This window comes from Colletes latitarsis, chromosome 9 (assembly GCF_051014445.1).
Source record: "Colletes latitarsis isolate SP2378_abdomen chromosome 9, iyColLati1, whole genome shotgun sequence".
NCBI lineage: Eukaryota > Metazoa > Arthropoda > Insecta > Hymenoptera > Colletidae > Colletes > Colletes latitarsis.
In genome coordinates this window covers 16149583-16164583 of record NC_135142.1, presented here as the reverse complement: position 1 = coordinate 16164583, position 15001 = coordinate 16149583, and the positions used below count along the sequence as shown (strand labels likewise).

General features: G+C 34.1%; 1 protein-coding gene across 1 annotated transcript; it reads right to left on the bottom strand.

Annotated features, from left to right (window-relative positions):
* Positions 1-322: 322 nt before the first annotated feature.
* On the bottom strand, positions 323-14796 carry Zip88e (Zinc/iron regulated transporter-related protein 88E). The gene is made up of 4 exons (XM_076772904.1): positions 14097-14796; positions 7003-7303; positions 4290-4457; positions 323-1232 (listed from the first exon to the last, which is right to left on the bottom strand). The coding sequence occupies exons 1-4, from the start codon at positions 14453-14455 to the stop codon at positions 1023-1025; spliced, it is 1038 nt and encodes a 345-aa protein (XP_076629019.1). The 5' UTR covers positions 14456-14796; the 3' UTR covers positions 323-1022.
* Between the last annotated feature and the right edge of the window lie 205 nt (positions 14797-15001).

Below are 15001 nucleotides of genomic sequence, written 5' to 3'. Positions count from 1 at the left end.
GTAGTTTATAATTTTTTATCGTTAACTGTATGCAGATAATCTCAATGTAGGTATATATCCTATTTGTATTACGCATTTATATGCGTTGCTAATAATCCTGTAGAGGGTTACACAGCATTCAATAAAAAAAAAAAATCCTAATACTTAATAAACTTTTAAATAACATTCTTGGGAATACTGTAGAATAATAAGTACATATTTCATTTTAATATTGGGTATTTTTAATTTTCACGCTGTAATTTGAAAAAATATTGATAGCACTCCTAAACATGAAAAACTGGCATGTCAAACAGGCATGTTATCAAAGAACAAAACTTGTGAGTGATTCATTTTTATTGATTTCTTAATGCCAGATTTTTAGTTTCGTATAGACGATATTTCACAGATAATTCCTCATCTCAGTTAGTCCGCTAAATCAAGGTTTCACTGTATAATATAGCTACTGCACTTTACTAATTCAATGGTACACTGTCGAATATAACGTTCAACGCCTACAAGCATAACGTGATATTTTTAGCAAATAGATTTTTTAATATTACATGAATTTTATCAGAGATCCACGCAAATCTAAACAATCGGAGTAAATAAAAAGATGATAAAGTATCTTCCATGAAATTCATCGTGTATATTTAATCTGTCGATACGACCATTCGTACAATTCCAATTTTCTGCTTTTTAGAAAGCAAACTCAAAACGGACAGTAAAAAAAAATGATGTGCGCGAATTAAAACGTTATATCGATTTCGTCGTAGTATTTTATTTTTATTCGATGTTTAAAATACGTATTTCTCTCCACCCTATCTCTCTTTTTATCCAATACGATACTCTAATAACCGTTACATGTGGGTATTCGTGTCTCATATTTATACGCGAACAAAGATAACTTCTCGAGCAAATTTATTGCGAATGCTCAACTGTATTCTTCTTTTTCTTCGGTTCTCCGTACCCCATTGCTGAAATTTATTGGGATTTGTATGTCGAGAGATTTATTCTACCGAAAGGATACACTTAGACTTAAGAATTCACGAGCCAACGTAGTTATTTAATAGAAAAATAATGAGAAAGCCGACAGCCGCGGAGAAGAACTGAAAAATCCCCGAAGCTCGTCGCTCGCTCCTGTGCCATCTTGCCCTCTCTCTAGGAAAAATTTCGCTGACCGTCACGTAAAGCAGGGTACCTCCAGCTAAACCTTGCAAAACCGGCAAAACGATGTGCGTCCACTTCTTGTCCATCTATACAAATCGTGTTATTATCAGTGTTGTATAAATTTTCATCTACACAACGAATATTCATCTATTCGTGAAATGTTTTTTAACACCTACGATGACGGGCGCATAAATATTCATTCCTTATGTAAATTATAAAAGTATCTTTAATCCTAGTATATACACTAGCATCCATAAATTTAATCGCGCCAAAGAAACAGAATCGTTAAATTCGTATTTATCAGAAATATGTGTTCGTATTTTCAAATATGTAATATGATATCTAGAATATCCTAGAATATACAACCGAGGATGGGATGATGAAAAAGCAAATCGAAAATCAACGATAAAATTTGTTCGTTTGAGGCTTCGTTTTTCAAATATGAATTGCTCTGCTATGTCTGTCTACGACACATTGTTTCTACTTGGGCTAAAGTCTAACAAGTTGTGCTCTATTAACGACGGCCAAAATAATACTCAATAATAATCTAACTAATTAGTTATCGATTAAAATAGTTAGACTATGTTAGATCACAATAATATCCTAATCATTGAAGTAAGTCAAGTTCACCCTATATACAGGGTGTACGGCCACACCAGGGAAAAATTTTAATGAGAGATTCTAGAGATCAAAATAAGACAAAAATCAAGAATACTAATTTGTTGATGGAGACTTCATTAAAAAGTTATTAACGTTTAAAGTTCCGCCCGTACTGAATTTGTTTCTAGAAAGGGAGTAGGATTTCGGGGGTAGGTCTATTCACCAAAAATTATTGTAATTGACCCCCACAACAGAAAATAATTTTTTCAGAACGATTTGAAATATTTTTTTTCCGTCGAAAAATTTAGCCACCTACCCCCTGTCGATTTTCCATAAAAATTCCTTTTTCATTTTTAATAATTTTATTTGACATCCTACAGAAAAGTTGTCTAATACTTTTCTGTAGGTACTCATGAGCTCTGCTTCAGAAAAAAGTTTCATTGAAATATATTCACTATCGTAGGAGTTATGGTTGTTTGAAAATTGGACCATTTTTATAGGGTTTTTCTCATTTTAGGGGGTCAAGGAACAACTTTTCGAATATTTTTAGAATTTCTACATATCCTACACAAAAATACGCGTCGTTTGCTTTTTTAAACATTAAAATCGACCAATCCGTTCAGAAGTTATGACGTTTTAAAGATTCGCATGAAAATTCGGGCAGACATTTCTGGCCAGAAATTATATTTTCGGTAAGGAATTTTTTTCTCGAAACTGAGTAGGATTTCGGGAGTATGTCTGCTGACCAAAAATGCTTGCAATTGACCCCAGCAACTAAAAATAATTTTTTGAAGACGATTCGAAAGTCTTTTTTTTCACCCAAAACTTTCAGCACTTACTCGAATTTTTTTCTCAAAAGTGGGTAGGATTTCAAGGGTATGTATAATGACCAAAAATGATTGTAATTGACTCCCGCAACCGAAAATAATTTTTTCAAAATTAATTAAAAATTTTTTTTTCGCCGAAAAATTTAGCCATCTACCCCCCGTTGATTTTTCTGAAAAATTCGTTTTTCATTTTTGATAATTTTGTTTGACGCCCTACAGAAAAGTTGTCTAATACTTTTCTGTAGGTACCCATGAGCTCTGCTTCAGAAAAAAGTTTCATTGAAATATATTCACTATCGTAGGAGTTATGGCTGTTTGAAAATTGGCCCATTTTTATGGGGTTTTTCTCATTTTAGGGGCTCAAGGAACAACTTCTCGAATATTTTTAGAATTTTTACATATCCTACACTAAAATACGCGTCGTTTGCTTTTTTAAACATTAAAATCGTCCAATCCGTTCAGAAGTTATGACGTTTTAAAGATTCGCATGAAAATTCGGGCAGACATTTCTGGCCAGAAATTATATTTTCGGTAAAGAATTTTTTTCTCGAAACTGAGTAGGATTTCGGGTGTATGTCTGCTGACCAAAAATGATTGTAATTGCCCACTGTAACTAAATATAATTTTTTTAGTATGTTTTGAAATATTTTAATTTCGTCTAAAAATTTCAGTACCTACCCGATCTTTTTTCTCGAAAGTGGATAGGATTTCGGAGGTATGTGTATTCACCAAAAATGATTGTAATTGGCCCCCGCAACCGAAAATAAATTTTCCAGAACGATTTGAAATTCTTGAATTTAATTGTTAATAATTTTTTAACAAAGCCTCCATGAACAAATTGGTATTCTTGATTTTCGTCTTATTATGGCCTCTAGAATCCCCCATTAAAATTTTTCCCACACCCTGCAGATATTATCGGGATTCGTTCACGAAAACATCGAGATACGCTCGAAATCAATAAATTTTAACTATATGTAGAGCTGTCCAAATACTTGAAATTTAAACCAAAATAAAACTAATTTTTTCAAACCAAGTCAAATATTTGATTATCCAAGCAGCTTGAATATTTAATCAAACTTGAGAAAATTCAATATGTTTCAATGTTTAAACAACTTGATTATTTGTACATGTGAAAATGATTATAATGTAATAAGTTAAAAGCTTATATGTTAATTATAAAAATTATACTTCTATTACATGTTACAATTTTTACGCTTCTTTCAAAATCATCTTATTCTAAACTCAAAGAAACTTTCAATTTTATATAATTCTTTAACTTTTGCGAACTTACAAGCGAGAAAACTACTCAAATATCAAACCATCTCAAGTTATTTAAATGAAGACATATTTTTGTTTAAATTTCTAAAATTATCAGAATTATTCTTGATCTTATCTAAGCTTATTCGAATCTTATCCAAGCAAACGTTATCATTAAAATATAATACTATAATTAAAAATACATAATCAAGTTCATTTCAATAATCAAGATTGCTTAAAAAATCAAATACTTGATTTGATTTAAACAATCCAAGCTAAACTTGAGTCGGCTTTTATTTTCAAGTACTTGGGCACTTCTACATAGATTATTCAAAAAAACTCCTGAAAATATTTTGAGCACTCGGTCTAGTATGTATGACACGCGAAAAAAATTACTTTTCGAGATTAAAATTCTCAAGTGTAGAGAAATATTTATTCTCGAGATGGCTATTTACTTACTCGGAGCGTTAACATTCCAATTCCTATTCCAACCGCAGACCCGGCCGAGAAAAAGAAAATTGCTGAAACGAGCCTTAAAAGTGAACTGTTTGCCCCAGCTAATTCCAATCCTAAACAAAAACCGACGACGAATTTATGGGAAGCCACTGCTCCGACCAAAAGCAATACCTAAAAATAAGGAATACAGTTAAAGCAAACAATATTTAAATCGTGATAAGCCAGTGTAAAACAAAGGAGCGATCTAACTTGCGTAAAAACAATTAAATAGGTTTTAATCAGATCATATCATAAAATAAAATACTTCACTAAAGTCAGCGTGTAAATATCTACTCTGATATTAGAAGTACCTTTTTCAGAAGTAATATTTTTATTCATTTCTTAACATTCAACTTGACAACTCTTCTCATTTATGGAAGACATACAGAATTACTTTTGGTGTTTCGTTTTTCATTCGTGACGATATAAATACCAGAGTACGTTACAAATTCACATAACTTTTATAAAACTTTACAAGTTATAAATTAATTATTTTTTCATGATTTGGAATAATATAAAATCTACGACGAATAACTTGAAACAGAGCTCGATGTTCTTAGAGCATTTGCACAAAATCCAAAAACACGCATAGAAAACTAGAATAGATTATTATATAATTTTGAAATCAGAAAGAGAATGTAATTAAAAAGGAAAAGTTAATTGCTGTGTGTAATTCAAATAATTTTGATTTAAAAATTCAATTAACGATTTGAATTAACTGATAAACAGTAATCTTAAACTACAGTTTTCACTCTATATGACTTCCTAGTGGAACAAAATTAAAAATGAAATTTATAATAGTTTTTCCTCCTGGAAAAATACAGATAACAGAAACGTTAAAAAATAAATAGAAGTAGTTTAGTTTTGTCAAATTAGTTCTTTGTCCACGAAGGCCTAGTTTAAACGTTAAAAACTTTGAACGATGCACTTCGTTATACGGTATAGTTATAATTAGAAAAAAATAAATAGCAAATATTATTTCTTATGTCATCACCTTTCACAATTTATTTACTAATCAAAAACTTTTTTAAACGCGTATTTATAAAACATAGGTAAAGTATTTTATTTTATGGTTTAGATCAAAATCAAATATTTTATTTTATCTTATGGATTCTAAAAATAAAAGTATTTTATTCCTTAAAATTTGTCTTCTTATTTGAATTGTGAAGAATATATTATTTAAAATAATATTTGAAATATTTTTACTGTAAATTTTAGCCAGCTCAAGGTTTACTGTTTCAGTAAAACACAGAGACATACAGAGCGTGGGTACACGACTGCGTTTTATTCTGGTACAATATGTATTGCATTTCATGGAACCAATATGATTTGTTTACTTGCAACATTGCACGAACACTCTCGTGCTTGTAAATATACGTAATTTTGTGGAGCAAAAAAATTTTTTTTTTTTAATACCCACATCCTGTATCCCTATTTTCAGTTGCTCCCACGTATTAAAATATCATATACCCGGTATACATCAATAAAGATTAAGTAAATGTGCAATTAGCAATGACTAAAATTATTGTTCCAATTTCGACCACTGGCAAAGTATTTGATTGAACGAAAAATTCGTGCGTTTTTATTCAAAATAACTTCGACTGTGTTGTTTTTACAAAAAATGACTAATTTAATCAATGACATAATTTTCATTAGTCTCTATTACTTTTTTTCATAGTTCCACGAGTTGTTTACGTATTCATAACATTTTTGTAATTTTGACGAGAAGTATTCTCGTCATGGTATTGGAGTATAGGGGATGATCCATAATTTCTCAATTTTAATATTTAATTCTGTTCTGAGACATAAGGCTCAAGAGCATTGTCCTGATTGAAGAAGACTCCTTTTCTATCGACGAAATGTACTTGTTGCAATCGTTGACAAGAAACTTCTAAATTAATGGTTTGATTTGATGACAAAAGATCATGTCTTGCTATGCACAAAGCATTAGTCTTTTTGAATGTAAATCTTTCTTTATTCTTTGAGTACTATAGATATAAAACACCCATTTTTCATAGCACATAACGATTTATTTCAGGAATAGTTCTCATCATTGTCGAATCCTTATCGAAACATATTTTGATACATGGACCAACATGTTCTTTATTTTTTTACTTAAAACATGCAGGACTCAGCTATCAAATCTCAAAGTCAGTCTAACAAGACAATGAAGAGTTTCAATGGCACGTGTTTAAGAAACATTAAACTTTGATTCAAGTTCTCTGGACGTAAACAACGATTTATGGCAATTGTCTTCATCTTCTAAACCGAAATCTTCAGATCGACATTTTTAGCACGTGCGAATCTTTACAATATCTTCTTCGTACACTTCACAAATGTTCTCGTGACTCTAATCCCCTCCGAAACTCGTAAAGCAAGAAAAGAAAAATATACTTATAATACGACATGAGGTGGAAGAGTAACTAAGACTATAAAACTAAAAGAATAACTACAAATAAATGATGTACCACGATATAGAGACATCTCATAAAAAAACGTACGAATCTTCCGTTCGACCCAATATTAACGCAAACTACAATAGTGACGTTTGACTTACATGCACATAAGATTGAAGTCCGAAAATCGACCGATAAAACATATCTGCCACGGTATGATAAGGAATTCGTCGAAGCAATGTGCCGGAGATTAAACTTGTTTAATATTTATCATCACCCACCTCAGACATTGCTTTCTGCAAACCAATCGCTAATCCCTCGAGAATAGAGTGCATTGTCAACGCCAACAAAAGGCCCACCAGACCGGTTTTAGCATCTGAACATGGTTCAGAGTGATTTCCGTGGCACAAAAACGTGGCCTCTTCGCTAAAAGATGGGGCATTAGGCGCGTATTGGACCGCGCCATAGGTACTGTTTTTCAAATTGCTCGGTACGAATCCAGAGACACTCGACTGATAAAACCCCTTCGGATTAACCTCGGGCGCGTAAACGCCTCCGACAGTCCGTGTAGATCCGGAATAGCTGCAAACGAGACATCCATTCCGTAATTGACTATGGCATCACGTATATAGCGACTGACCGAGATCAATTGTCTCGAACTCGTGTCATCGAGTGTTAGGCAAATTTCAATCACAGTAACCATCGACGATTAAAATAGACTGTCGTTGTGAACGATTAACAATTAAGAGTTACAATTCAAGATAATTTTAATATTTTAACAATTTACGTCTACATTTATCGCTGATTGTTAGTCCCATCGACCATCGTTAATTATTTGTCGTTCTTCGATGTTATCGAGTTCACAATGTCGGGACGAATTTAAATATTTAACTATTTCAGAACATATTCCTGTGCAACTCAAGTTTTTTATTTAACCGTCAACGTTAGTCAAATAAATATTTATCCAAATACAGCGTTGATCGTTATCTAGGTCGTTTCAACAGTATTGTTTCGACCCATGTTGTCGCTTTGATTTCATATTATTGACATTGGTATTTCCGCGTATAAACATTCAGATATAGCGTGTTTAATCGTGAAACGCACTGATTAAACAATTTTCTAAACAGTTACCAAAAAGGAAACAGTCGTTTTAATGTTCTGTTTCCTTTACATAAGAATCAAAGTTTTATTAAACATTTCTGTTTAAATATAAAGCAAAAAATCTGTGTGACCGAGAACTTTTACACACTATTGTATGTAATAATGACATTTAAGTTTCTAATCCCTGGTGGGTAATTCTATCGTTTAATCGTCCGCTTTGCGATTACTTTTCTCGCTAATTCATCTCGTTGATTAGAAGTAGGAACGTGTTGCAACTACAATGGGAGCGATAAACGGGAAAGAAAAATTCCCCGCGGCAACGTCAAACTAAACAAAGCGTCGCCTGCAAACTTTTGTTCCGATAAACCGTGCGTGAAAGATAGCTAACTTCGATTGGTAGGTATCTAACCACTGTGATATTTATTGAGAGATAAACCGATCTTCCTGATGTGGCGTGCAACTTTCGTTCGCTTTTCCGCGTACAAAGATCCTTCGAACGCTCGACAAGACTTCCAATGGTATAGAAAGAGCAAAGGAATAACACGATTAGCGAGAAACAAGTCGAGAGCGCAACGCTTCTATCGAGTTTCTTCTTGGTCTTCCATTATCAGGCATTTGCTAAAGACTTTGACCTTATTATCGAGTAGTTAAGAGTTAAACGTCGAATTATTCGCGTTAAAGTATCGTTTATATCCACAAGACAATCGACGAACTGATACGCGTACACCAACTCGAAAGCATTAAATAAATTAAATACTGTGTTCCTTATCGATCGAAGAACTGTTTCGTGTGACACTGTACGGACATCGTTACGTAAGTATTCGTGATATTAACCCTTTGCACTCGATTGTCCCATTTATAGAGACATCATGAATACAGCAAATAAGTCGAATGTCCTTTTCAAAAATCGTAAAATTATTTACGAGGCCAAAACTTTTTACGATAATATAACGGTTCCATTGTAGCTTTACTGGCACAATACCGGTATTAACCCCTTAACGCTCATATTTTTCCAAGAATGATCAGTTTTCTGTATTGGACTTGTTTCTAAGTTACATAAAAATGCGGTTTTTGTTAATTACTATGTTGTATCTAACGTATAATTTGAAGGAAAACAAGTATTGTTATTCCTTAAGCCGTTAAATTAAACAAATATCGTTTTTCAAAACAGTCAGACTCGGGCATGAGCGTTAAGGGGTTAAATCCCTACTAAAGGGGTACAAAAAGACTGCAAGTAATTATAAAGGAAAACTTATGCAAACGCAATTCAAAATGCAAGAGAATATCGACTATTGCTGGTGATATGTACGCTTTCATGCAGACATGAGTTCTCTTTTATGACAGCAAAAGTGATTCAACTGATAATAAATACATCTTTTTCCTCAGAGATACCTAAGATATCTAAGATTGCAATTACTGTTACAAATAACCTAACTGGAATCTCTGAAGATGAAGACAGTCGTGATTAAGAATGGAATAATTATTTCTAACGCTATACTACTTTATTTTAAATAATATGGCACTAACTATTTAGTGAATAAATATGTTGGAGTTGTTGATCTGAAAAAATCTCCGATTACAAAAAGTTGAAAAGTCAGTGCTGACAACCGAACCGTAGAAGACTTTCGTGGGAATATAGTGTGTTCTCAAGTTACACGATCTCAAATTACACACATCGGACATGTAACACGTCCACATATCGATGTGATATTTTGCTTATACTTGTCTCACAGCAAAAGCATATTAATAGCTTTTTTGATCTATAAAATTGTTCGATATACAAACATAAATTGTCCTTAATTTTTCTTTTCGTGATCACATGTATCAAATGTATTGTAGAAAAAAGGAAAATCGGTTCTGATAAGAATTATCAATTGTCAGTCAAACGTTTTAGTCAGTCTTCAAAAAGCTTAAAATTAATAAATAAAAATCATTTGTCACTGTCCATATGCATATCTTACTGTTGCTACGATATTATCGGGAATTGATCATTCTTCCTCCGTGCAATACATCGTATAATGCAGTAATTATCACGTCAAAAATTAATTTTCATGGTAAAATGTTAAGAAAACTATAAATCTGAGTAGGATTCTTGAATTTCTATAAGGGAACGAAAATAAATAAATTTAAATTTTATAAGATAAATTTTCGATTATACAGGGTGTTCGGCCACCCCTAGGAAAAATTTTAATGGGAGATTTTAGAGGCCAAAATAAGACGAAAATCAAGAATATCAATTTCTTGACTGAGGCTTCGTTAAAAAGTTATTAACAATTAAATTAAAAAATTTCAAATCGTTCTGGAAAATTTATTTTCGATTGCGAGGGTAAATTACGATCATTTTTGGTCATTACTCATATCCTACGCACTTTTGAGAAAAAAATTCCTTACCGAAAATCTAATTAGGTGACTGACAAAAAAAAAAAATTTCCGATCGTTCTGGAAAAATTATTTTCGTTTGCGGGGGTTAATTACAATCATTTTTTATCACTACACATACCCTCGAAATCCTACCCACTTTCTAGAAAAAAATTCGAGAAGGTGTGAAATTTTTCGACGGAAAAAAAAATTTTGAAATCGTTTTGGAAAAATTATTTTCGGTTGCAGGGGTCAATTATAATCATTTTTGGTAAATAGACATACCCCCGAAATCTTGCGCATTTTCTAGAAAAAAATTCAGTACGGGCGAAATTTTAAACGTTAATAACTTTTTAACGAAGCCTCCATCAACAAATTGGTATTCTTGATTTTCGTCTTATTTTGGCCTCTAGAATCCCTTATTAAAATCTTTCCCAGGGGTGGCCGAACACACCCTGTATAATTTTTAATTTGTGGCGCTGCTTCACTGCGGTTAGGAACTTGTGAGAATCGTAGAAGGGTAGAAGAGAAAAAGGAGGGGGCGTAAAATTTTTTCAGTAAACTTTCATCAGTTTCAGCAGTAACTTTTTTAGCAGGCCCTGCCTTAAAACTGGGATATTGGGAAGTTGGTCGAGGAATGTATTATGTAGCAACCTAGGGTGTCAGTCGAGCGCTTGTGAGAGCGCGAGCCCTCTGGTGGCGAGCATAGGAGGCGACGCCACAAATTGATTGAAAAGAAAATTTTAACTTCATAGAAAATGTTATGTTTAACAGTCCAATCAATGAAGCACTATTCCAAAAGATTAAACAAGAAACTTACAACATTTTTATAAAATTGTTTTGAATATTCTATACGACTTAAATTATTTCAGCTAGCTTTCCACGCGCCTATTTCTGCATAGCAAACAAACGCTGTAGGCAAATTCGCTAAAAATAAACAGGGATAATCTTGTTCTAGAATTAAAATTTAAAGCGGATCTGTTTCAAACTGATCTTAATCCCCGAATCATCCATGTAGATACACGCAAGGCGCGAATAAAGTGTCCCAATTTCTTTAGTTTTTTTCAACAATAGTTTTAACTCTTGCACAACGTTATCGAATATATTAAATTAAACAATTTGTTATACGACAGCTGATTTCACTTTTTTACCGGCATTTTAAGAATTTTCAATATGTTTTCTAATTTTATTCCCGACTATAATCACATTCATATTAAACAAGAAACTAGAGGTGTGCGGTATTCCAAAATTATCTGGATGAAATTTTCGTGAACACGTAAATGACCGGGATTCCCAAAGAGATTCGAGTGTCCCGAAAATGCTCAGCATATTCTCGAATGGCGAGATAATCATAGGATTCCAACTGTCTCGAATAAATTCTTCTCGACACATCGGGATTTCGAGGGCTTCAATTTCCCACATACAATTAATTCTAAGTTTCAACTTTTACCACATTTTCGACCTCGAAAAATTTACTTGTTCATTCATCTAGTTCGTTTATCGGAAAAATTTGTTACAAAAATCGAAGTGAAAACAATACATAAAAAAAGTAACGAGTAGAAAATATTTTATTTCAAATTTTCGTGCGAAAGAACTAACTTCATTCTATTGACGTCGTTCTATTGACTGTAACGGAATTCCCAACTGTCAAAAGTAGCCGTTCAATGGTGATTTGTGTTGCTGAAGTAGCAATGTATTTTCTTGCTGTTTGTAATACTATTGGAAATCTTTCGTTATGTCGAAAAACTATGACAATATTTTATCGTCGATATTGAAACGAATATCGAAACGATATTCGAATTGTCGATATTTTCAAGAATCCCAGGAATACTTGGAATCGCGACATTTTCGTGGAAACAATATTATTCTTATATTTTGGATTAATAAAATGTAAAAAATAGGGACACCAGGAATACATCGTTCTTTTTACCGAAACCCTCGTATATCCTCGATAAATTAATATTTTTTCACGAAAAAAAACACATGTCTTTTTGAAATATGTATAAACACGTACAAGATTTTAAAAAACTGCTGTCTTTGCATAAAAGTTTCATGAAAAAACCCCTCTTTTTAGCGTTCCAAACCAGAAAATCCATGTAAACGACTACATAATATAATACCTAACATTTAAAAATTAGAGACACCAGGAACACATCGTTCTTTTTACCGAGACTTCGATAAATTAATATTTCTTTACGAAAAAGAAACACGTGTCTTTTTCTATAAACAGATACAAGATTTTTAAAAACTACTGTCTTTGCATAAAAGTTTCATGAAAAACCCCTCTTTTTAGCGTTCCAAAGTAGAAGACTCGTGTAAACGACCACATAATATACGTAAAATGTAAAAATTAGAGACACCAGGAATACATCGTTCTTTTTAACGAAACCTTCGTATGTCTTCAATAAATTAATATGTCTTTAAAAAACCTATCAATAGTCTTTGCTAAAAAACTTCATGAAAAACCCCCTCTTCTTAGCGTTCCAAGTCAGAAAATCCATGTAAACGATTACATAATATACATCTACGAGTATACAGGATGAGTCATCTAACATTTGCACCTCAAATATCTTTGTTGTTTTTAAAGATACGTCAAATGAGGACAGAATTGAATGGTACAATAGTGTTCACACGATATCAAAAATATTTTTGTTTCTATATCATTTTTTTTTAAAGAAATCAAGATCACCTTCATTTTTTTAAATAGAATCACCTTTTTTGAAACACCTACAATGATAGTCCCTTTCATTAGGAATTCAGTGACTATAATTATTCAAGGTCATTCAAGCTCACGGTCGAAGAAAATGTATAAGATTTAAAATATGAAAGCAGAATTCCTGTATTTCACAAATGTTCAAAATGACGGCTATTTACATCGATACATTGCTGTAAAAGGGTTCTAAAGGAATTTTGAACTCTGACAAGTACATTCGAGGTGATATTCGCACATGCTGTGATAATCCGCCGATGCGTATCTTCAACTGTTGTTGGAGCAGACTCCACAAAAAGAAATCTAGTGGACTTAAGTCAGGCGAATGTGCCGACCATAAGACAGTACTACCTCGTCCAATCCATCAGTTTAGAAACCTAGAATCCAATGTTTTTCTTGCTACTTGTGCACTGTTAAGGATTCTAAAGGAACCTTAACATCGCGGGGTTTATGATACGGACGTGACTTCTCCGCTATTTTTGAGGATTAGGACTTCGAGGCATTTTTACTTGGAAATCACGTTACGGTTATTAAGGTACCTCCAAACTCCACACGCGACTGGAATCCTTGGAGCTCTTCCTTGTCTCAATAGCAATTGACGTATCGTAAACCCGCGGTAGCGCACAGCTTCAGACCACCGGAGTCTGGGGGTCTTGGCTTTCCACAAAAATTGTTTATTTAAAAAGGGGCAACATTCTCGCTCACTCTTAACACTGGACAGCAGGGTGGGCGGGAATGTTGCAAAGGGTAAGAAACACCCTGCCAAGGTGACATCTTTGAGGATTGGCTTGACCAATCCTTCCACCGGTTAACTTGCAATAAACGTATTCTGCTTTCATATTTTAAATCTTATACATTTTCTCCAACTGTGATCTTGAATGACCTTGAATAATTATAGTCACTGAATTCCTAATGAAAGGGACTATCATTGGAGGTGTTTCAAAAAGGGTGATTCTATTTAAAAAAATGAAGGTGACCTTGATTTCTTTAAAAAAAAATGATATAGAAACAAAAATATTTTTGATATCGTGTGAACACTATTGTACCATTCAATTCTGTCCTCATTTGACGTATCTTTAAAAACAACAAAGATATTTGAGGTGCAAATGTTAGATGACTCACCCTGTATAAGTGAAACCACATCCGTGTAACTTGGAACCGCGTAACTCGAGGACTCGCTGTACTACAAGTACTACTACTACGTACACCTGACTTGGTGTGACCCCGTTCCTGACATCGTAACGTTGGGACTCGACAGTGTGCTCGATGTCGTTGCCCCAGAAGTAGTGAACGATTTCGTCTATGAGGTACAGCAGAAGGAAGCCACAGGCAAACACCAGTTCCGCGTGTTTGGGCATAGACTCGCGAGTTTCCGGCAGCATGTGGAGGATCGCGGTGGCGAGCAACACGCCTCCGCCGAAGCACAGAGTGCAGGATAGCAACAATCTCTGTTGAAGATCACGTACGCGGGAAACGAAACACGCCGGTGCAACGCCGACGACGAAGCTGCCGACCCCGATGGCGATCATCGAGGCGAACTTCGCCTGGATCACGGTGATCGTCATTTTCCGTAGAACGCGCACGAGTTAGGTACACCGATCGGCTGACACTGGCAGGGACACTCGTCCGTACGATTGACGCTAATCTGGCAGCCAGTGATAAGGTCAATCGACTCGAGTGATACGAGAGCGATCGGTGCTCTCTCGAAAATCGGTTATCGGAGAAATTCGACGGGTAGCACGTCCGTAAATGGGCACCGCGCCCGTGGCCCGTGATTGCATTATTATCTGTCACAAACTACAACGCGTACCGGCCGCGATCGAGACACTGACGAGCATTCGATGATAAATGGACAACGCGAAGAACGCGACAAGGAACGCCACCTCGGAAGCGCGACGAATGCAGAGACCAGCGATAGATAGCGTCGACGCTCGGAGTTTTTGTTCGATATTCGATAAGACGCGACGATAACGCGTTTTTCCTTTTTAACTGGATTTTATTGTACAAAGCAAAAAACATTCGACAGTATCGTGCTTCAATTTCTTTATCGGTATTAAATATAAGCATTACTAGGATTTATCTAGCGACGAAGCAATTGAAAGAGTTAGACG

Bases quoted from the DNA above. Each gene is read 5' to 3' on its own strand.
- Zip88e (XM_076772904.1), bottom strand. From the start codon at position 14,455: ATGACGATCACCGTGATCCAGGCGAAGTTCGCCTCGATGATCGCCATC. The intron at 7,304-14,096 runs GTACGTAGTAGT...TCTCGTTTGCAG, and splicing joins GGGGTCACACCAAGTCAGGT to CTATTCCGGATCTACACGGA. The intron at 4,458-7,002 runs GTGGGTGATGAT...CCTTATTTTTAG, and splicing joins TGCAGAAAGCAATGTCTGAG to GTATTGCTTTTGGTCGGAGC.